The 22,672-nt window shown below is 44.8% G+C and overlaps 2 protein-coding genes across 4 annotated transcripts; one reads left to right on the forward strand and one right to left on the reverse strand.

The window, feature by feature from the left end:
* Positions 1-607: 607 nt before the first annotated feature.
* Positions 608-9,528, forward strand: cnga3a (cyclic nucleotide gated channel subunit alpha 3a). Of its 2 annotated transcripts, XM_084012133.1 has the most exons (9): positions 608-796; positions 2,166-2,263; positions 3,036-3,122; positions 3,804-3,968; positions 4,955-5,014; positions 5,495-5,653; positions 5,760-5,861; positions 5,934-6,040; positions 6,984-9,528. In XM_084012133.1, exons 2-9 carry the CDS (start codon positions 2,181-2,183, stop codon positions 8,378-8,380), a joined length of 2,160 nt encoding a protein of 719 aa, XP_083868259.1. In that variant the 5' UTR covers positions 608-796; positions 2,166-2,180; the 3' UTR covers positions 8,381-9,528. The 2 variants fall into 2 exon arrangements, with proteins under 2 accessions (XP_083868259.1, XP_083868260.1); XM_084012134.1 differs by lacking the exons at positions 4,955-5,014; positions 5,495-5,653 and having other exon boundaries at positions 610-796.
* Positions 9,529-9,681: 153 nt separating this feature from the next.
* Positions 9,682-20,451, reverse strand: ube3a (ubiquitin protein ligase E3A). Of its 2 annotated transcripts, none has more exons than XM_084012130.1 (11): positions 20,126-20,451; positions 18,188-18,233; positions 17,651-17,717; positions 15,911-17,100; positions 14,364-14,508; positions 14,055-14,260; positions 13,502-13,666; positions 12,082-12,237; positions 11,930-12,003; positions 11,708-11,851; positions 9,682-10,562 (listed from the first exon to the last, which is right to left on the reverse strand). In XM_084012130.1, exons 3-11 carry the CDS (start codon positions 17,691-17,693, stop codon positions 10,442-10,444), a joined length of 2,244 nt encoding a protein of 747 aa, XP_083868256.1. In that variant the 5' UTR covers positions 17,694-17,717; positions 18,188-18,233; positions 20,126-20,451; the 3' UTR covers positions 9,682-10,441. The 2 variants fall into 2 exon arrangements, with proteins under 2 accessions (XP_083868256.1, XP_083868255.1); XM_084012129.1 differs by having other exon boundaries at positions 17,651-17,913.
* Positions 20,452-22,672: the final 2,221 nt, after the last annotated feature.

Genomic DNA, 22,672 nt, shown 5'->3' on the forward strand with positions numbered 1-22,672 from the left:
CATCATCATCATCATCCAGACCAGAGTCACACACTCTACTGCTCATCATCATCATCATCATCATCCAGACCAGAGTCACACACTCTACTGCTCATCATCATCATCCTCATCATCCAGACCAGGGTCACACACTCTACTGCTCATCATCATCATCATCATCGTCTGAGTGACAGGAACAAACCTTCGGGATAATGAAAGCAGTGTGAAGTCTGCTCAAGTGCAGATTTATGAGAAAACAGCCTTTAAACATGTGGATGGTAATTAATAAGGTATCAAAATAAAGATATCAGCATGAAACTTCCCCAGCTGATTACTGACTGTTACTCTTAAAATGACAAGTTTTCTGAAATGTTATGTCGATAAATGTAAATGAAGCACTTTTCTGATCATTCCAGTCAGTTCACGTGTATGATGGACAGGTAGTATAGACAGGTAGAGGGAGTGTGAGACAGGAGAGTGAGACAGGTAGAGGGAGTGTTAGACAGGAGAGTGTGTGAGACAGGTAGAGGGAGTGTGAGACAGGAGCAGCGATGGAAGTGTCTCCTCCCCCCTCTGATACGGGACCTCCCCCCGGTCCCGGTCCCGCGGAGCCACGGCTCAGTCGGCTACGGAGAAGCTCTCCGATGTTTCGGTGACGCTGCGTTCTGAAGAAGGGTCGATAATATTATTATAATATTAATTAATAAGCGTAGTTTGGAAGATGGAATTAAAATTAATGGAATTAAAGCGCGGCGACCAGAAGGGGACTATTTCTTCTCTCGGAATACAAACGTCGGTGTGAAGAGGCTTCAAGACGGTGAGTTTATTATAATAATACATAATCAACTATATTTAATAGGATCGACGGGATGTCTCAATAATACACAGAACAGATCGATACGAGGAAACGAGATATTATAATATGAAATATCTGCTCATTGATCAAAACATCAAAGAGCTCCGGTTTAAATGCGCACTTTGATCAGATATTGGGAAAAAACACGTGAATTAACATTAAAGCTGCATTAAATAAAGATGATGAGTCTTTATGTATGTTTACACGTACAATCAAACACGTGACGTCACTGAATCAAAGCATTGTGTCATTAATAATGACTACATAAATATAGTTTAAACGTTTCCTGGATTGACTGAACAAAAATAAACAAATAAAAAAGTGCAGGAAATAGAGAGAGAATGTGTGTGTGTGTGTGTGTGTGTGTGTGTGTGTGTGTGTGTGTGTGTGTGTGTGTGTGGTGTGTTAGTCAAGTTGCATTCAAACAACAAGAAAACATAGAGACCAGATCAGCACCAGGCTGGTGATCTGGTTTAGGGGGGGTCTAGCACCAGGGCCGGTGGTGATCTGGTTTAGGTGGGTACCAGGCTCAGTGGTGATCTGGTTTAGTAGAGGTTCAGCACTAGGCCTGGTGATGATCGGGTTTCGCGAATTCCAGCACCAGGACTGGTGGTAATCTGGTTGAGTGGGGGTCAAGCACCAGACCCGGTGGTGATCTGGTTTAATGGGGTTTCAGCAGCAGGCCCGGGGGTGATCTGGTTTAGTGGGGATCCAGCACCAGGCCTGGTGGTGATCTGGTTTAGCAGGAGTCCAGCACCAGGCCTGGTGGTGATCTGGTTAATGGTAGCCAGCACCAGGCCCGGTGGTGATTTGGTTTAGGGGGGATCCAGCACCAGGCCCGGTGGTGATTTGGTTTAGGGGGGATCCAGCACCAGGCCCGGTGGTGATCTGGTTTAGGGGGGATCCAGCACCAGGCCCGGTGGTGATCTGGTTTAGCGGGGGCCGACTAACTCCCTGGCATTAGCACTAATCTGCAGGTGTTACAACCCCCAGCATCCCCGGAGGGATCAGCGAGTTATCGATCAGGGACGACCTCTCGGTGTCGCATCGGGACCTCTTCTGGAGCGGCATTCCTGGAACCTACGGGATCACAGGAGCGGGTTCCTCCAGACCGAAGAGGGTCACCGTCCACCTCTTCAAGTGGCGCCCCCACTAATAGACTTAACCAGCGGCATGTGCACATGAAGGCCACCGGCGGCCCGTAAGCCCTGCTATTTCAGAAGACCTGATCCTGTTTAGTGTTAAGGACATAACAAGGTCCTATTTTTAGCTGCTACTCTCAGACAAACAGCAAAATCACATGTGATGTATAGTGTTTCTTCCTCTTCACGCCGGCAGAGACGTCATGGCAACCTCCTCCGGCAGACAGCGGGGATCTGGTGACCGGCCTGGTGACGAGCTCGCCGTCCTGGAGAATGGCGTCAGCAGGTGTGATGTCACGAGAAACTGTTACATTGAAGTCTTCTCACCGTAGAAATACAACAGAGTAGAGGGGACAGTTCCCACTCAAGTCCACTTAGCAGGACGTGGATGGGAATGTGTGCCGTTGCCATTACAACATTTTCCAGCAGTGACCAATCAGTGGAGTCGTAACGTTGGGAAGCAGAAAGAGAGAGCCGGACTACATGAGGTCACGTTAAACCCTCATTAGGATCCTCTGAATCAGGAAAAGGAGGACACGGTTCTAGTTCTGGGACGCTGGACTGGGATCAGATTAAATGAGTAAAACTCAACTACTTAATCAGACCGGAGGAAACTACCCTCATGGTAGAACATGACCCCCCCCCATAACTAGTGTAGCATCAAAGCATGGTGGAATTAGCATGTGAGCTAGCTAACTAGTGAGCAGCGGTGCTGGGTCTACCCTTCCCTCCGCTCCAGAGAAATACAAGCTAACTAGCTACATTGCTAACTAGCTACATTGCTACCTAGCTACCTATCCAGCGATCCATATCCAGAACTGTGTCCTCTCTCTCTTCCTGGTGAGCTGTGACATCACTTACGGCCCCACTGACGTGTGTCATCTCTATGGCAACTAACAACAACCACCATTTTCTTTGTACAGGTCACATAACCTCTGAGAACAGTTAGGCGTCCGTTTTACTCCTGTTCTTTTTCTGTGGTTTGAGATGACTGAGGTTAGTCTTTTGGAGGTTTTCCTGGTCTTCAGCCTGTCCCCTTTGCGTTTCCCGTCTTGCAGGACTCAATCTCTTTGTGAGGACATCTCTGAGAGAGCTGTGCCTTCAGAGTCCCACAGAGACTTTACAGGTGCCGGAGCGATGGCAAGGTAAACTTCTGTCCTCATTTATTTTGTATTGTATTGGTATTGTATTTAACGCTGGTGCAAAGTTTTTGATGCTACTAACTTACTACATTTCAGGAAAACTGTCACGATAAATTATCTCAGGAGTCGCCGTGAGACTGGGCTGATGTAACGTACAAGCATAAATAACATTAATAAATAAATATATGCTGAGCTTCTCAAACACAAAGCCTCCATGGAGGAGTTTGCAGTTGCTAATTGCGCCACATTTTAGCGCATGACCACTGGGCTTGGTGCAATCAGCAAGTTCTCTAACTAGTCAGCTGCCAAGTCCACCATGCTTTAATGTTACACTGGTGAGAGGGAACCCCAAACCTAAATGTAATTGTTTTAGAGAGGTTAACACACTGTAATATTTATATTAAAGTTAATTTTGGTTCAGAAGGTTTGCAGAAACATAAAACAGCAACTTATTATTTGGTTGTTTATACATCGCTATTAATGTTACAATCTGTTTCCTGTAAAGTCTGAGCAAAGTAGCCTACTTTTACTTGAGTATTTTGGCAAAGTCGTAGTACTTGAAGTCGAGGACAGGATGTGAATACTTCCTCCACCACTGGTATTATATACTATTATATATTCTGGTGACTACCTTGTGTAGACAGATGTCACTTTTGTCCCGTCTTCCTGCTGCTAACCTTCCAGGATGTCTTACTTCTTCTTCATGCTGTGGAACTGGGCATCCCACAGGGTAAACCCTGCAACGGAGCGCCACGACTCCTTCCTGGAACGCTTCAGAGGCCCCGAGCTCAAGGAGCTTTCCGACAACGGCCAGTCCGGAGGCCCCAGCGATGCTACCCGCAGGAGGAAGTGAGTACTGGCAGGTCAGGAACCTTTAAAGGTCCACTTCCAGGCGTCGTGGAGCAGCGAGTCAAACTGGGCCGAATAGAATAGAATAGACTGATTTTATTAATCCCAGACTGGGAAATGATTTACGATTAATGAATAAAGAATGGAACCAGTAAAAGACAATTAGACTACAAATCATATTTATTCAAAAATAAGATCCCATGGTGGACTTAACCAATCAGACAGAATATTTTTGCGATTTTATACTAACCACTAGCTAACAACTAGCTAACAACAAACTAATCATTAGCTAACAACTAGCTAACCCCTAGCTAACAACAAGCTAAGAACTAACTGACCACAAACTAACAAATAACTAACCACTGGCTAACAACTAGCTAAAACTTAGCTAACAACTAACTAACCACTAGTTAACAACTAGCTAACAATTAACTAACCACTAGCTAACAACTAACTTACCACTAGCTAAAAACTAACTAATTATAATTATAATAATATAATTATCTTATTATAATAATCACCACAAGATCACAACGAGGAAAGTGGTCAAGTCAACTGGGGCAGATGTGTGATTTTACAATTATACAAGAGTTGACTTGAGAAGATGTTTTTCATTTCTACCATTTGCAAAAACGATAAGATATGGTAAATGGTCCTCATTTACAGTATATAGCGCTTTTATCCAAAGCGCTTTACAGTGTTGACTGACATTCACCCATTCATACACACATTCACACACCGACGGCGGAGTCAACCACGCAGGGCAACAGCCAGCTGGTCAGGAGCAATTAGGGTGAGGCGTCTTGCTCAGGGACGCCAGACACTCAGCAAGGAGGAGCCAGGGATCGAACCAGCAATCTTGCGTTTACCAGCCAACCCGCTCTACCTCCTGAGCGAATGCCCCCCAGAGATTAAACGTTGACTCTCTCTGGCTTGATGTGCAAAACATTTTTTATTTTTTTATTTTATTTGCTTTCTTTCCAAAGTCTTGCTAGCAAGTGGCCGCTGGCGACTTACAACATGAATAACTGCAACAACACAGATGAGTAAGTTTGTTCGTATCTGTCTGGAACTAGATTAATAGAAAAGTAGATCCTTAGTGACAGACCGTGCTGGATGTTTGTATCGCGTAGCTTACGTGGTGTATTCAGCGCATTGTTTGATTCCCCCGTTCTCCTGTGTGATGTCATCTCCTGCTTTAGACACATCAAACCTTTTTGTTGTAAGTTGCGATGCGGGTCATACCGGCTCAGCCTTCCAACCCCGATGGTGTCTCCAGATGTTTAGCCGATAACCTGAAGACATGGAAACTCACCTACTTACTTACTTACCTGCGTTATTATGACGGCATCTGCTGGACAAACATACAACCTGCACCTGATCTTCCAAGAAAGTCTTGAATCCAAAAACTGGGGGGGGGGGGGGAACCTCCTCTAGATCCCCTTTTGCTGTAGTCTGGTAGACCCTCATAGACCACCACCTCCGTCCTTTTTCCCCACCATAAAATAAAAATGTGTGATCCGTAGCAAAAAAGAGGAGAAAAAGGAGGAGATTAAAAAAGAGGAGAAAAAGGAGGAGGACAAGAAGGAGGACAAGAAGGAGGAGAAGAAAGAAGAGAAGAAAGACGAGAAGAAAGACGAGAAGAAAGACGATAAAAAGGATGATAAAAAGAAAGAGGAGCCACCGTGAGTACAACATTAGACAGTTAGTGGACAAAACAGGAAACACGTCTGTTCGATACTTCCTGTCCGTACAAAACCAAAGTAAAGTAACTTTGAGCTGATTTTTCAGGAAGGAGATCTGGATCATGGATCCAGCCGCAGACCAGTACTACAGATGGCTGACCATCATTGCGGGCCCGGTCTTCTACAACCTGATGATGATCGTGACAAGGTATCGGCCCGTTTGACGAGACCTTCACTACGAGGGTGGTTCAGGGTTTAATGAGTCCTTGTTGTCTTCCAGATCCTGTTTTAATGACCTCCAGGAAAGGTACACCAAACTCTGGTTGTTCCTGGACTACACCACGGACTTCATCTACTACACCGACACGTTCGTCAGGTCCAGAACAGGTTGGGTTCTTCAACACAGGATTTAAATATGTACGCCGTAGAAACAGGATGTGGCTTATTGGTCCCGTTGAGTCTTCAGGCTGAAGATTGCCATAAAATCTGGGCAATTTAATCTAAGTCTTGTACTCGAAAGCCGTTTTCTTTTTTTTGGTGAGGAATTAACGAGGCAACGATGATTTGACACTTTGTTAAGGCTTCGGCAAATATACCACCTAGTTAGGTTCCGATTAAACATCCTGGTTGGGTTTAAGATAAGTGTAATCTAAAGGAAAATATGTAAATACATCACAAACTTAACTCAACAGCACTTTGGGACACGGACACTGGTTTCATGGTTGAGAATACTGTGTTTGTTAACCTCTTTCTCAATATTTAAACTAATACTATACTACTACTGAATTGTTTCCGTGGCACCAATGCATCATTTGAACACACTGCCATTAAATGTGCCACCATTTAATGTTAAGTTAAGTCGTAGTCATTTCACGCGTTTCTGTGAGAGCAGGCCGATAGCCTACCATTGTAGCGGGCTAATTTAACGCATAAAATAAACCAACTTACGGTAAGTCGTAACAACTAAAACTAAAAACTACACCCACACTATTAACACATTAATAAAGAGCATGTTTATTCTGAAATGCTTTCCTGCTACACTGGTTACAGGAAATTAAGTTGAGTAGCAGAGCTGAGTCAAACGGTCCCTCCAACTCCCTGGAGAAGGACAAGATACGTAGCTAACTAGCTAATTCGCTAACAAGATACGTACCTAACTAGTTAAGTCGCTAACAAGATACCTAGCTACCTATCTACCAAGATACATAGCTAACGAACTACAATCTCCATTTTCTTTCGTACCAGTCACATGACCCCTGAGAACACTGATCACTGTCTGTTCTACTACTTTCTATGATGTTCTGGCTCCTGATTGTGTGTTCATCCTCAGGTTACCTGGAACAAGGTCTGCTGGTAAAAGATGCCAAAAAACTGAGAGAAAAATACAGAACTACGACTCATTTCAAGTACGACATGATCTCAATGATCCCCACCGATCTGCTGTTCCTGAAGTTCGGATACAACAATCCCGAGTTCAGATTCAACCGTCTTTGCAAAATCTCAAGGCTCTCTGAGTTCTTCGAGCGGACCGAAACCAGAACCAGCTTCCCAAACATGTTCCGTATCAGCAATCTTGTGCTTTACATCCTGGTTATTATCCACTGGAACGCCTGTTTGTTCTTTGCCATTTCGAAAACCATCGGTTTTGGATCCGACACGTGGGTGTATCCCAACATAAGCCACCCGGAGCACGGCCGCCTGGCCAGAATGTACATCTACTCCCTGTACTGGTCCACGCTGACCCTCACCACCATCGGCGAGACCCCTCCACCAGTCAGGGATGTTGAGTTTGTCTTTGTCATCGCTGACTTCCTCACCGGCGTGCTGATCTTTGCTAGTATCGTCGGTAACGTTGGCGCCATGATCTCCAACATGAACGCCTCTCGTGCGGAGTTCCAGGCGAAAATTGACTCCATAAAACAGTACATGCAGTTCCGAAAGGTCACCAAAGACCTGGAGGCCAGGGTCATCAAGTGGTTCGACTACCTGTGGACCGAGAAGAAGACCTGTGACGAGAAGGAGGTTTTGAAGAATCTCCCAGACAAGCTCAAGGCCGAGATCGCCATCAACGTCCATCTGGACACATTGAAAAAAGTGCGTATTTTCCAGGATTGCGAAGCCGGTCTGCTGATTGAACTGGTGCTGAAGCTGCAACCGCAGGTATTCAGTCCTGGTGATTACATCTGTAAGAAGGGAGATATCGGCCGGGAGATGTACATCATCAAGGAGGGGAAACTGGCTGTGGTTGCAGACGACGGGGTCACTCAGTTCGTCGTGCTCAGTGACGGCGCATACTTCGGGGAAGTCAGTATCTTGGGTATCAAGGGCAGTAAGGCAGGAAACAGGAGAACCGCCAACATCCGAAGTGTTGGTTACTCGGACCTCTTCGCTCTGTCCAAAGACGACTTGATGGAGGCTCTCACAGAGTACCCGGTGGCCAAGAAAGCTCTGGAGGAGAAGGGGAAGGCCATCCTGATGAAAGACAACCTGATAGACGAGGCGATTGCCAACGCCGGCGCCGACCCCAAAGATCTGGAGGAGAAGGTCGTGAAGCTGCAGGGCAACTTGGACCTCATGCAGGCCAAGTTTGCCCAGCTAATGGCGGAGTTCACCTCCGGTCAGATGAGGATGAAGCAGCGGGTCACCGACATGGAGGCCAAAGTGAAATCCATCCAACCGCAGGACCTGTCGGAGGTGGTGGCTGACAAGGACAAGAAGGTCCAGTAAGAGGACACTTTACCGAAAACCAAGGGATTTTTCATTTAGAATAGTAGAGAGACACTTTTTAAAGCAGCGTGTTTATATCTATTTATACATCTCTTCTTCATCATGATCATCATAATGTGTCAAATTGTGTACAGTGTGTGCAGCAAATGTTTCTGTCTGTGTGCTTTAAGTCGTCATGAAACCGTTTGTCGATCAGAAAAAAGGCATTTTACAGCCTGAGAATAATATAAATTAGTATTCACATTTCTGTCAGGTTCAACTCAGCGGTGAGGAATGGCTGCTTCCTGTGGAAGGATTCCTGGGACCTTTCCCATCTGGTGAGGGTGGGAAAGGTCCCACGGTTCCTTTGTGACCCTGAACCCTGACGGGCTCTAAGGGTCTAGAAGCGCACCGCCCCAAAAACCCACTGGTTTCCTCTGGTACGATGCGCCCGAGTCTTTTCTTGCGTCGTGTTTCCTAGCGGCTAAAAGTTCAAATATTCCTGACTTTTCAGCGCCGGGCTCCGCTTGTCAGCCAATAAAATTGTGCAAGAGGCGGGGCTTCACTACTTGACCACTTCCTTCCTGTGTTGTGGTGAGAACGGACGGAGCAGACGAAAGGTTGATTTTAGTGATTTTTAACCACGACGAACTATATATATTCTTTATCTTTTCACGTGCTTCCCCCCTCCTCCTCTTCTTCTTCCTCCTCTACTGACAGCAGAGCAACACCAAGAGCTTATCACCTGATTGATCACAAACCCTCGTCACACAGGCTGATCACTTTGCCAAGAGGCATTTCTGAAGCAGCTGTGCCTGTCGTGATGCGTCTCAGTGTGATCAGAGTCGGATCAGTGGCCGCCCGGGGTGAAGGTCTTTACAGGACCCCTCACCCAGGCCTCGCCGCTTCTCGGGGCTGTGGACCTAGTTCCTTATAGATGTAGCTTCAACAGACAACAGACTGAGGATTCATACGAACTAACGGCAAAACCCGTTTTATCCTGTATGTCAACGTACAAAATAAACTCAAATGCAGTTCCTTTGGTTGTTATATACAAGTTCAGTTGTAAATAGCGATGTTATATGTAAATAAACACTAAAATGTTCGTATAACATATTCTCTACGTGTATGGCTCATCTCTGTGTGCGTATGAGTGACGAACATCTTGTGGTTTGACCCCCTTCAACCTTTTCTTTGTAACTCTAAATGCTACACACTGTACCTTTAACAAACAAATATTATATTGATTACAGCTGCTTTTAAGTTTTTCCATCAATGCATACAATGAATGGCAGTGGAAGTTTCTAGATTTTGTTAACCTTTATTTACTTTGCATATCAGTTGCTTTACATAAGAGTTTCACATTATCTGCACGTTCTTTATGTACCTGAGATATTTGGCCAAATAAAACATGTCATGGGACTTTTTCCTTTTAAAGGCATTGCACAATTTGGCAACTGCACTTAGAAATGTGCAATCGAAACACTTGGCAAACAAATCGGGGGAGAAGAAATGTGAAGGACCACGTCGTCTGGCCAGCTTCACTGTTTCACAACACACAGCAGCCATTTATATGTGATCACAGAGATACTTCAAAGTAACCTGGAGGTGAGTTTGCTCTCACGCTGACAGGAAATAGTTCCAATATGAGCTTGTGGGGTTAGCAGTGATATAAAAGGCTTGACCTCGGTGTAAGGAGCACCATCATCAATCTGTCAGAGGACTGAATACTGCTACAGCATGAAGAACTGGAAAACAAGTCAATAAATACACTGCATGTGCTGGCATTCACTGAAAAAATCCTATGTGTAAGTGCACTTTCACAGTTTCACAAATATTTTTCACGTTTAAAACAAAACACAAGAGAAAAAAAAAAAATGTTTAAGTGGCGTGTTAAATAAACTCTTTGGGAAACCTAAAGTAGTGTAGAAGAGAGGAAGTCAGGCCTCAGAGTGGAGTGTGACTGCTAGATGTCGGTTAGGCACAGAGTTATTGCACCACTTCATTTATGTCGCTTCCCCTTTTTGATATACTCCCTATGTTTTGTTAAAATGCAGTCTAATGATGGTCTTTGTGGGTCTGTCACAGCATCCCGAAGCCTTTGGCGTACGTGATGGCCTTCAGGAGTCGCTCTCTCAGTTTCTCCTTGGAGGAATATTCTGGGAGCAGCAGAGCGTTGAAGCAGGTGTGAGAGGTCGGTAATCTGAAAGGGGCCAGGAAACGAGTATTAAGATGCGTTCACGCCAGACACAATGCACATCATTGACCAAGGCGAAACTGGCGAGATGTAGGCAACACTGGCGAAACATAGGCGACGCTGGCGAGATGTAGGTCACATAGGTGACACTTAAAGTCCCAGTTGGCAAGTCCGGCGGATCGAGGGCACTCTGTCAGATTTTGAAAGTTTACAACTCTCACACTCCTCCCCCACGACCACCGAGCTCCTACCGACGTAGGCGACACTGACAAGACGTAGGCGACACTGACAAGATGTAGGCGACACTGAAGAGACGTAGGCGACACTAAAGAGACGTAGGCAACACTAAAGAGACGTAGGCAACACTAAAGAGACGTAGGCAACACTAAAGAGACGTAGGCAAAACTAAAGAGACGTAGGCAAAACTAAAGAGACGTAGGCAACACTAAAGAGACGTAGGCAACACTAAAGAGACGTAGGCAAAACTAAAGAGACGTAGGCAAAACTAAAGAGACGTAGGCAACACTGAAGAGACGTAGGCGACACTAAAGAGACGTAGGCAACACTAAAGAGACGTAGGCAACACTAAAGAGACGTAGGCAACACTAAAGAGACGTAGGCGACACTAAAGAGACGTAGGCAACACTGAAGAGACGTAGGCGACACTAAAGAGACGTAGGCAACACTAAAGAGACGTAGGCAAAACTAAAGAGACGTAGGCAAAACTAAAGAGACGTAGGCGACACTAAAGAGACATAGGCAAAACTAAAGAGACGTAGGCAACACTAAAGAGACGTAGGCAACACTAAAGAGACGTAGGCAAAACTAAAGAGACGTAGGCAAAACTAAAGAGACGTAGGCGACACTAAAGAGACGTAGGCAAAACTAAAGAGACGTAGGCGACACTAAAGAGACGTAGGCGACACTAAAGAGACGTAGGCAACACTAAAGAGACGTAGGCGACACTAAAGAGACGTAGGCAACACTAAAGAGACGTAGGCAAAACTAAAGAGACGTAGGCAACACTAAAGAGACGTAGGCGACACTAAAGAGACGTAGGCGACACTAAAGAGACGTAGGCGACACTAAAGAGACGTAGGCAACACTAAAGAGACGTAGGCGACACTACAAACCAGCGAGCTGTCCTATACCTGTCTGTGTCGGAGCCGTTCTTGGCGATGATCATTTTCAGCTTGGCGAGGCCGCCGACCGGCGCTCTGTCTGTGCCGGTGGTGAACTGGAGAAACAGCCTCTTCTGCTCCTCTCCAAATGAGTGAATCGTCTCCCAGAAATCTCTTTAAGCAGGAAGTAAAAGGTGACGTTAGACGGTAAAATCAGAGTCAGTTGTTGAGACTCGACTAAATGCGACTCACCTGATGATTTGACTGTCTTTGCTGTAACCTCCATCATATTCTGTCGTCTTTTCAAGCGCTTCAAAGTCAAGTTTCTGTATAATCATATTCCTCTGTAAGTCATAAAAGTACAATAAAGCAGCAGAAATGTAACTGGAGCGGTGTTTCCTCACCCTGCTTCCACAGATCAGCATCTCCACTTCCTCAGGTCTGAACAGGTACTTCAGCGGCGACTCATTGGTGACCATCAGAAAACCTTTCTTGAAGGCTTTGAACTGTCTCTCCACGCTCGTGTTCAGGATGTACTCCGCATACGTGTCCACAAACTCCTGTCAGTTGCAAACGTTACAAATGTTCAACGTAGTTGCTTTTCACTTGCTCTCTTTTAGTGCGCAGGAAAACGTACAAATACGACATTTACATGCGTCACTGTTGAATTCTGTAACATTCATACTAATCTCAATTATGATTTTGGCTTCCAACAATTCTGAAAACAAGATAATCGAAATAAAACTAATGGCCGCATTCCGTTTCGCAAAGATGCTCTTGTTTTGTCATGTGTTATAAATCCAGCGCACCCCTTTTCCTTAAAGCAGCTTTTCAGTAGGTGGAAGTGAACTACAACATAGTTGATTTTATTTATTTGTATCTCATTTATTGTTCTTAATTATTTTTGTATTATTTATTTCAATGTATATATTTTATATTATATACACTATCTATTTATCTTATTATTATTATTATTTTTCTTTTTTTACATTTTTTCAGTTATTCAGGTATTATATTTAAATTGAAAGGAAATCCACTGTCAAAAAAGACCGTTTTTTAAAGTAAATAAATGCATGTTTCCAAACATCAATGAGTAATTTGTGGTAAATAATTGTGATGTCAATATTGACGAAAATAATCATGATTTTGATTTTTGCCATGATCGAGCAGCCCTAACATCAACTTCCTGTTGCTGCACTTGTGAAATCTACATTTAAATCAAAAGAGAACAAGACAGATGTACAACTTATTGATTACATTGAAAAAGAAATCGAAAAAAAGACATTAAAATAAAATTTAGTGAGCAAACGTGTAATAGTTTAATTATATTGAGAAAGTTGACGCAAACCTTTTGTTTTTCAATCTTGAATATGAGAAATGTGCGACGCTGTGCTTCTCATAAAATGTAAGTGGAGAAACCAGAGACCGTCTGTTGGAGTGTTGATGGAGCAGCTACAACGTTAGCATAGCCTAGCACCCATCAACCAGACTCCATTCAGAAAACAAGCATTTTAAAAGTAGTTATCTTGTGGTCTTGCAGACAGACCTATCAAAGCATGACTTCACACTTTTTTACTGATTGCCATAATTATGGAGTTATTTCCGCATCCTTTTCATGTGGTTATTGATGATTATTGTCATGAACCCAGACAGGACGGGGTCTGGTTTCCTGGTGGATCTGGGACTTCAACATGTACAAAGCAGCAATAGTGGTGATTTCAGCCATGATGGAGGGAGAACTGTTGGGGTCTATGTGGAGGGAAGCCCCGCCTCCTCTCTGTGGCGTCTAGAGCGAGTGAAACAAATAAACACAAGACATCTCACCTGTCTGTTCTCCTTAGTAACAGGGATCTGGTCTCCCTTCTCCTTTAAGTCATACAGGATTGGGCTTCCAAAAAGGTCCTTGTGTGAGATCTGAAAGCTGAGCATCATGTCCTCCTCCACGTTGCCGCCATATTCAAGTAACTTCTTCAGACTCTGGTAGAGAGCCTGCAAGAAAAAAACAACAAACACCGTCTGTTCAGGTAAATTGATTTGAGATCACATACTTTAGTTAAGAAGATTGACAGTTGAATGACCGTTAGCTGAGCTTAGCATACAGGCCCAGGCCAACACCAACAACACACACCCACAAGCACCTCCAGCACTCACATGTTCCATCTCTAAAAACCTGAGTAAACACGACAAGTTGGAGCTGGATGTATTTTCCTGGTGGCGTCATGTGACCCAAGCTTGATGACATGCTAAGCTAAACTAACGGTCTTGTGGCCTGGACTGCATTCACACCAACCAGGCGTCGCAGCTTTTAATAAAAAAAATGTAAATCACCCTACCAGTAACATTCTAGAACCACAGACTTTAGAGAGAGTTACTGTACTGGATGTGAGTCCGACAGGTCCGGGTAGGTCCCCTTCTTGCCCATCAGTTTCCTGTAGACCACCATGGGGAAGTGCACGTCCAGGATGCAGTTGTTGTAGATGGCGAGCCCGAGGACGAGTCCAACCAGGGTGTACTGAGCCTCGTTCTCCAGCGACGACGAGTTGAACCAGAACAGTTTGGTGTCGTCGTCGTAGCTGAACATTCCTGTTCGGGACAGAGCGAATATGTTTCAACCTTCTTTTAGTCACCATAAAACAACGTAAGCAAACGGTGAAAAAAACGGTGAAATGGTGACTTGGTGTCTCACCGATGTCGGGGTTGAAAATTTCCTCCAGGACCAACTGAAAGAACTCCTTTGAGACGCCGCCTTCGTCGACGCCTTGTTCCCCTTCAAACTCAACAAACAGCTGCTTCTTCAGGTCGGACGGGTTCTCCATGGAGATCATCTCCAGCTGCAATACAGCAGACCTCAGTTCAGTCACAAGCAGCAGGTTTCTCAGCACATGCAACAGCAAAGTTCACCTCACAAGTTTGACCACAAGATAATTTGTGTTAGTTAGCATCACTCTCTGTAGACGCCCCTAAAGAGCAGGCGGGGCTTAGCCCCAGAGAGGAGGCGGGGCTTCCCCTGCTTTGTTACATGTTGAAGTCCCAGATCCACAGGAAACCAAACGCCGTCCTGTCTGGGTCTATGACATTATGACATCATCCAGAGGTGCTCGTTGGATTTCACAAAGCTGGATTCACTGGATCCAGCAAGACCCATGTGGGCTGGTTCACCACAGCTGGAGGAACCCAGAATAAAGTATTTATCTGTGATTTAATATCAATAACCAGATGAAAAGGGTGCTGAAATAACTCCATAATGATGGTGATCAGTAAAAAGTGTGAAGTCATGTTTTGTTAGGTCCGTCTGCAAGACCACAAGCTAACTACCGTAAATCCTCTAATAAAGGCTCAGGCCTTTATTTACTCAAGCGCATCGCGGCCTTGGCCTTTATTGGAAGGAGGCCAGAATTAGAGACAGGCCCCTATTTCTATTTGCGCAAAACGGACTACCAGTAGAATGAATAAAAACAAGATGTTGTGTCTATTTGAACCTATAAAATACTAAGTGCTCCGCAGCTTTTACCGCTTGCCAGTATTGCAAGCTTGGTGGGCTGCCACTAGGAGGATGTTTGACAGGCCCTCTCCTTCATACAATCACGTGCACACTTCATGGCTGCACCTGATTGGAAGATCGCTTTCCCAGCTGTCCTGTCTGCTTCCGGATTTCAAACAGACAAACATGGAGGCTCGTTTGGAAACTCTCTCTTATTTTACGACAATAGTTCACCGAAATGTGTTTCTAAAAACATTTTATGCGAGGAATAAGCTATGCAGTTGCTGAATCCGTCTTTATTTTAAATCGACCACGGTCAGTTTAAAAGATTTTCGAGAGCTTGCGGGAGGCGGCGGCGCACCGTCTCTGCATGCATTGCAGGGCTTCTTACATACCGTAAATCCTCTAATATAGCTTCAGCCAAAATCTCCGCGACGCGAAGTCATTGCAGGCTGACAATGAATGGGAAGCGTGGAAATAACGCTGCCTGTGGACACTTGCCCCGGACTCCATTAGAGACCGGCCGTTATTTACCTCCGCCGACAGCGAGACCCGCCAATGTTAGAGACCAGCCGGTAATAGAATACAGGCCAGTATTAGAGGATTTTACGGTACTTTAAATTGCTTGTTTTCTGAATGGAGTCTGGTTGATGGGTGCTACGCTATGCTCAACATTGTAGCGTGAGTGAGACAAAGTGACACAAGCGATCCCGTAGTTAAATGTGTTTGTGGTTTTGGCGTCTGTGACTCACTCTGACGAGGGCGTCGTCGATGATGTGGTCCCGGCGGACCTTGAGCTTCAGGTAGGGGTTTGGCTGCTGGCCCTGGACCATGCTGTAGAGGGCGGTGAGGCGCCGCTCGCTGTACATCCTGATCCTGTTGTCGTAGTACAGCCCCTGGTTCTTGGTGATGACACTGAGGATGAAGGGGCAGCTCTGGAAGGAAAACTTTGTTTCGGCGTTGACCTTGAAGAAGGTAAAGTCCTTGTCCATCTCCACCACCTCGTTTAGGGACTCGTTAACAAAGTCCTCGTAGGGGATCAGGGGTCTGATGCTGTCTAGGGGTCTGACGGCCAGCTCCTTCTCCAGGGGGTCGACCCGTGGGCCCTTCTTGTAGAGCCGCTCCTCCCCCAGCAGCTCGTGCAGCGTGAGCTCGTCCGACTCCTCGTCCTCCTCGTCCGCCTCATTGTGCTCTACGTCCACGTCGCCGCCTAGGATGCTGGCGTAGAAGGCCACCTTCAGGCACTGCGTCGCCGCCACCACTGTGTCATCGTCGTTCACCAGACTCTCGCCGTCATACTCGTTGCTGACCACCGTGAAGGTGATGAGCTGCTGGAAGGTCTCCATCATGCGGCGGATGTGAGGGAGGCCATACCGGGACCAGAGCTTGGCCAGCCTGGCGAGCGCCGTCACCGGCAGCTTGCTCATTGCCTTGCAGAACTGCGGCAGAGCCACTTCCAAGTACTCTGGGCTGTGCAGGTTCCTGTTCTCCAGCACCACGATGAAGATGTTCAGGTAGTCGGGGTTCGTCTCGTACACGTCCAGGTACTCCAGGTCCAGCTCCATGTTCGGAGTGAGGTAAACAAGCGCGTTCACGAGAGCCGCCTCGACCTGATCCAGGCTCAGCAGTCTGTCATAGACCCGCCTCACGGCGCCGATGTCCACCGTCACCTCACAGGGGTCGTACACTTCGCTGACGCCCTCGTCTGGCAGCGTGGCGGAGGAGGAGGAGGAAGCACCTGTCTTGTCCTGCTCCAGATCTGCCGGTTCATAAGAGTCCAGGTCTTCAATGGCGTTGGGGTCCTCCTTCCTGAAACTCTTCATCAAGGACTCGGCCTTGGAGAAGATTCTACCAACGACCCGGATCAGAGCGGAGTAGTCTCCCTTCTCCTCGCAGGAACTAAGGATGGCACAGACGCTGCTCTCTGTGAGGTAATGAACATCTGGACAAAAACCGTCAGAGGAGAAGTTCATCAACACACTCATTCAAAGGCAGTGTCCTTGAGCTTGTGTCCAGACCGCCAGCAGAGACCCTGTAGACCCGTTTACAGCCGACTCATCAGAAACATCAAACATAAACACAAAGATGATGCCCAATAAAACAAATATTTTAGGATTTCAATTTCATCATACTATCTTTATTTTCTTATCAGCTCAACTTGTTATTTGATTGTTTTGTTTCCAACAGAATGTCAGGTAAAAGAATTCAGAAATACTCAGGATGGTCCAGACACGAGTCTAAAGTCATGAAACACAAAGCTGGAGGAACTCAGAATAAGTATTAATCTGTGATTTAATATCAATAACCAGCTGAAAATGATGCTGAAATAACTCTATAATGATAAAGATCAGTAAAAAGTATGAAGTCATGCTTTGTTAGGTCTGTCTTCAAGAACACATGCTAACTACTTTTAAAACGCTGGTTTTCTGAATGGAGTCTGGTTGATACAGACAGTCTCTGGTTGGGTGTGAACACGGCGTGCCTGAGGGTACCTGAGAACTGGTCCTTGGTGGGACCTGCGTCCGCTTCGCTCATCTTGAGGTCCAGGCGAGCGTCGTTCTTGGAGGCGTGAGGGTGACAGAGTTTGGCGTTAATCTTAAACAGCTCGAGTGCTTTGGCAGCGGCTGAATTGTTGTCCAAAGGTTGAAAGTCACAACACGATGCGCAAAACTCATTCGTGCAGTCGCCATTTCCACAGCCGTCAGTTAACTGGCGAAAGTAGCGCTCGATTAGATGCTTTGCAGTCGCTCTGTTCCTGCAGCGCGAGATATTCAAACAGGAAGTCAGACGGATGATTCAAAGTCATCGGTGGTTAGACAGAAAAAAACATCAACAAATTCCAGCAATGCAAATAATAACAATAATACAAATAAAACATCTTCAACAGGCACGTTTCTACTTGTTCCCATTCTTAAAGACGTGATGGCACTAAGATCAAAGGATGCAACACAGAAATATTAGTTTGACTGAGTGCTGGTTTATTAGTGGAGCTGCCAGTTTAAAGGTGCAGGTCACACAGACCGACTCACATTCGGCTGGATTCAGGTTCACTGCTGCAGACCCAGGACAGGATGTCTGAAACACACAGGAAACAAGTTCAACTTGACTACAGATGACTAAATGAACATTAATTAATTAGTTATTATTGTTATTATATTGTTAATTAGATAAAACATGTTGACTGTGATATTAGTTAGAAACATTACTAATATAATCCTGCATGTCATCACTTCACCCGACTGTGTAACAAACGCAAACACAGCGGCGGCATGAATGCGCGTTTTCATGGAACAGCTGTCCGGAAGCATCCGGATCATGTGACTCAGCGTCACGCAACTGGGTTTTTATTTACGACAAACAGCCAGATATCAGATTTCACACACATCGGACCACAACATCTGATCCCGTAGTTATTTCAGGAAATTATGTTGCAATTTAGGGTGCAGTGAAAAACGAATGCTGAGCTGAAGGTAAGTAATCAGTTCAATCAGCCGGCAGCTAATAATAATAACTGTGTTTAAAGAATATTATAATTATTACAAGAGAGAGTGGATGTTTTGACACCATTTTGAGATAGTTATCATACTGTAAATACTGTAAATACTATATCTATATCTATATATATATATATTGCAGTTGCAAGGGTTCCAAAGAAATTGTTAATGTATATGTATGTATGTATGTATGTATGTATATATTTCTGTTGGTATTCACTCTCAATTTGAGCTTCAAGTGCTGGCAGGTGTATGCCAGTCACAGGTGTGACCTAATTGGCACCTAATTGACAGCACTTGTGTGCATGGGTCCTGTAACTTTGTTGAGTTTGTGTGCTCCAAGCATAAACATGCCACATCTGTCCCTTCAGGATAAGGCCCGTGCAATAGGGCAAGTGGAAGCTGGTGTTCCGGTACGCAGAGTGGCAGCATCATTTGGTGTCAGCCCTGGTACCATTTCCAAACTTAGGACCAAGGTCCGTGAGAGTGGTGAAGTTAAAGAGAGACCACGAAGTAGCCGTCCAAAGAAGACAACACCCCAAGAAGTCCGGTTGCCCTTAGCCTGTAAATCTCTGGGAGAAAGCCTACGGTTCCTCAGTGAAGCAAGGGTGAGGAACCGGTCTTCTTGGGGTGTTGTCTTCCACTTTGTGGTCGATCTTTGACTTCACCACTCTCACGGACCTAGGTCCTAAGTTTGGAAATGGTACCAGAGCTGACACCAAATAACACACACCTGTGACTGGCATACACCTACCAGCACTTGAAGCTCAAAATGAGAGTGAATACCAACAGAAGAATATTGCAGGGGATGGCACATTTTTTTTGGGTCACTACCCACACGGTTAGCTGTGTTGCTCATTCCATGAATGCATGATCCTTACAAGTTGTACCTCGTTGTAAAGGTGACTAATCAGGCTTTCCAACGATATAAAATAAAATACCAATTGGTATTATTAAAGTGGATGAATAATCGACCGAAATAACGTTTCCAAACTTTTTTTGAGGAGTTTATTTAGACGACTAAACAGAATGAATGCGAACCTAGTGCAAAGCGCCCCGGGTGCCATTCAACAGGTTAAGGGGGGTCAGAACTAGACTGGTACGGTCCTTTACAGGGGGTCAGAACAAGACCGGTAGGGTCCTTTACACATAGTAGGTTCGCTTTGTTTTTCTCCGTATGAGACATCCCGGACACCGTACTTTTCGAAACGCCGATAAGCTAATACATAAAGGTCCGTTTTTAATAACACACCTGTTAAATAACATCAGTTCAAATCCACATTTCAACACCAACGTGCCGTTAACACACACCTGACAGCTGCCTGACTCACACACTGCCCGTCTCACACTTCTGTTTCTGGCTAACTTCTTTACCGCTGCTAACTAGCTAGCTAACTAGCTGGTTAACAAGTGAAGCAACGCGCCGGGAGGAAGTGGACGTGAAACCACGTTTGTCTAGCATCGCGTACAAACCTGTGATTGGAAGACCGGTGTTGTCCTGTCTGTCTCCTGTCTGTCTGTCTGTCTGTCTGGTCGGTCTGTCTGTCTGTCAGTGACAGTGCAAAAATAACGTCCTCTCCAGTCGGAGCCGCATCCAGTCCTCCAGAGTCCTCTAGAGTCCGTCTCGCTCCGGTTCAAGCAGCTTTCAGGGGTTCTGGTTTCTGGTTCTACGGGGATCTGGACCAGCTCACGGGGGGGCGACGTTGGGAGGGAGGTCCCGGGTTTAATAGATTAATGTGTAAATCAGAGCGGAGTATCCTCTTCTACCATCCTGTAAACAAGAGCGCCATGTATCCCGGCATGCACCGCGGGGCTGTCAAATATCACGCCCCCACCTCAGAAACACACCGGAATAAACAATATAATATTACAATAATATACTTTACTCACAGTTATCCTCCCTACTTACGACAGTACCGCAATAATAATAATAATAATAACAATGATAATAATATTAATAATGACAATGATAATTATTATTATAATGATACTAATTATCATTTTAATAATGATGATAATAATAATGATTATATTAATGATGATAAGGATACTAATAATAGTGATAATAGTGATAATAATAATAATAATAATAATAATAATAATAATAATAATAATAATAATAATAATAATAATTAAAGGTCCCCTATTCTACTGATTTTCATCAATTTCACACAGCTGTCAGAGGTCCAACAACACTGTATTCGATATGCATTGCTCCAAACCCATCCATGGTCCTGAATTTCAGCTGTCTAAAAGTTGCTTAAATGAGCTCTGCTGAGTTCTCCTGAGAACAGGCTGTTTCTGTGCCTGCATCTTTAAATGCTAATGAGCTCCGTCTGTCATCGCTACTTGTAGAGCCATGGAGACGATGCCACTTACGCTAGCGCTAGCATGCGCCAATGTTTACGGTGGATGTATCGCTATGGCTCGCCTATGTGGCTCAGGTGAAGTTGCTGGGTCCCATATTGGGGACAGATCCTTTTATAGGGGTCAGTATCGAGGCAAAGTCAGCATTGTATTGACCCTCGTGACTGAAGCAGTCTAGTGGTTAGCACACACATACAAGCTATCACGAACCGTAGCCGGCACATTGTCATTAAAAATTAAACGCAACCATTGTCTCTTCTGTTCTTCTGTAGCTGGAACTGAATATAAGCACTTATGTTGATTTGCACAACCAACAACAGAGCAATTATACATTATACAGTATACTAATTAACTTTTTAATACAATCAAATGTATAAATTATGATTTATATTTCAAAAATACATTCTACATTTTAAATGAGCTCCACCTTTGGAGTGATGATAAAATAATATAAATAATAATATGAATAAATAACTTCATAAATAACTTTTGATATAAGAGAAACTAAAATAACCCTACAGAAGAAAAAAAATAACATTTAAGCAAGAAACAAGAATTGGTGGAAGAATTAATTATTAGTCACATTAAATAAATTGTTGATTATCTCTTATAGCTCTTTGGGTTCGCTGTGGGTTCTGTTTGGGTTCTCTCCAGGTTCTCCCAGGGTTCTGTTTGGGTTCTCCAGTTTCCTTCCACAGTCCAAAGACATGCAGGTGGAGTGACGACTCTGAATGTCCCGTAGGTGTGAGTGTGATCATGATCATGTGTCAACAGGGAGAGAGAGAGAGGCGACTCATCGTTATCTATGTTCAGGCGGGCGAGCTGCAGCGTCAGCAGGTCTCCTCAGAGGAGACATCCAGGACAAGCATGCAACGCTGCAACTAACGCCCTGCAAGGTCTCACCCCACTGAAGGTCTCACCCCCCCCCCCCCCCCCCGCTGGACAGAGGTGTGGCAGCTGGATTAATCTGTAGAACGTTCACACAGCGACCGCAGCTCAGTGTTTTCAATGAAAGACAACAAATGTGTGATAAAACAGAATAAAAAGGACCTCCCGGTTCCACGAGGTGGATCAGAAAAATTCTAAAACACGAGATAAACTCTTACAGGCCCGTTTTAGAGTTCATAGTTGTGGCTTCCTCCGCATTTCTAAAAAGCCACTTTAGACGCTTTCCAACACATTATCTTTGAGTGCTTCAGTTTACTCACGTTTGTGTTGAATCACTTGCTTGTCAGGCTGGATTGATGTTGAATGGCTTGGCTCAACCAAAATAAACATTGTTTCTACTAATACACATTCAATATAGAAAACAGGCCTTTACAACAACAAAATCAAATCAAAACGAAGGAGGCAAAACTCAAATAAAATGATACGCAAACTTCTGTCTTAAGATAAGCAATCTTGTTTAACGGTTGAGAACTGGTTTTCGTCTGCGTCTTCAGTGGGAACTGTAGTCCTGTGCCATTGTGGCCTACAGGACACCACTAGGTGGCAGTATTTACACACAAACAAACTTTCAAGTAGCATTAAACAAGGTGGACTAGAGCAGGAACAAGGCTGCAGGGACACCGGTCTTTACTGAAGACCAGAACCATCTGAGATGAACTTAATCAAACCTGCTGAATCACATTTAGTGACTCGTTATCTGCTGCA

Source organism: Eutrigla gurnardus (assembly GCF_963514095.1).
Source record: "Eutrigla gurnardus genome assembly, chromosome: 6".
Classification (NCBI taxonomy): Eukaryota; Metazoa; Chordata; class Actinopteri; order Perciformes; family Triglidae; genus Eutrigla; species Eutrigla gurnardus.

What these genes read in the sequence shown, in the direction of transcription:
- cnga3a (XM_084012133.1), top strand. Translation starts at nt 2,181, where the DNA reads ATGGCAACCTCCTCCGGCAGACAGCGGGGATCTGGTGACCGGCCTGGT. An exon ending in CTGATGATGATCGTGACAAG is followed by an intron (nt 5,862 to 5,933) that starts GTATCGGCCCGT and finishes GTTGTCTTCCAG; the next exon opens with ATCCTGTTTTAATGACCTCC. An exon ending in GTTCGTCAGGTCCAGAACAG is followed by an intron (nt 6,041 to 6,983) that starts GTTGGGTTCTTC and finishes GTTCATCCTCAG; the next exon opens with GTTACCTGGAACAAGGTCTG.
- ube3a (XM_084012129.1), bottom strand. An exon ending in AATTTTCAACCCCGACATCG is followed by an intron (nt 14,261 to 14,363) that starts GTGAGACACCAA and finishes TGTCCCGAACAG; the next exon opens with GAATGTTCAGCTACGACGAC. An exon ending in ACCTGTCGGACTCACATCCA is followed by an intron (nt 13,667 to 14,054) that starts GTACAGTAACTC and finishes TTTTTCTTGCAG; the next exon opens with GCTCTCTACCAGAGTCTGAA.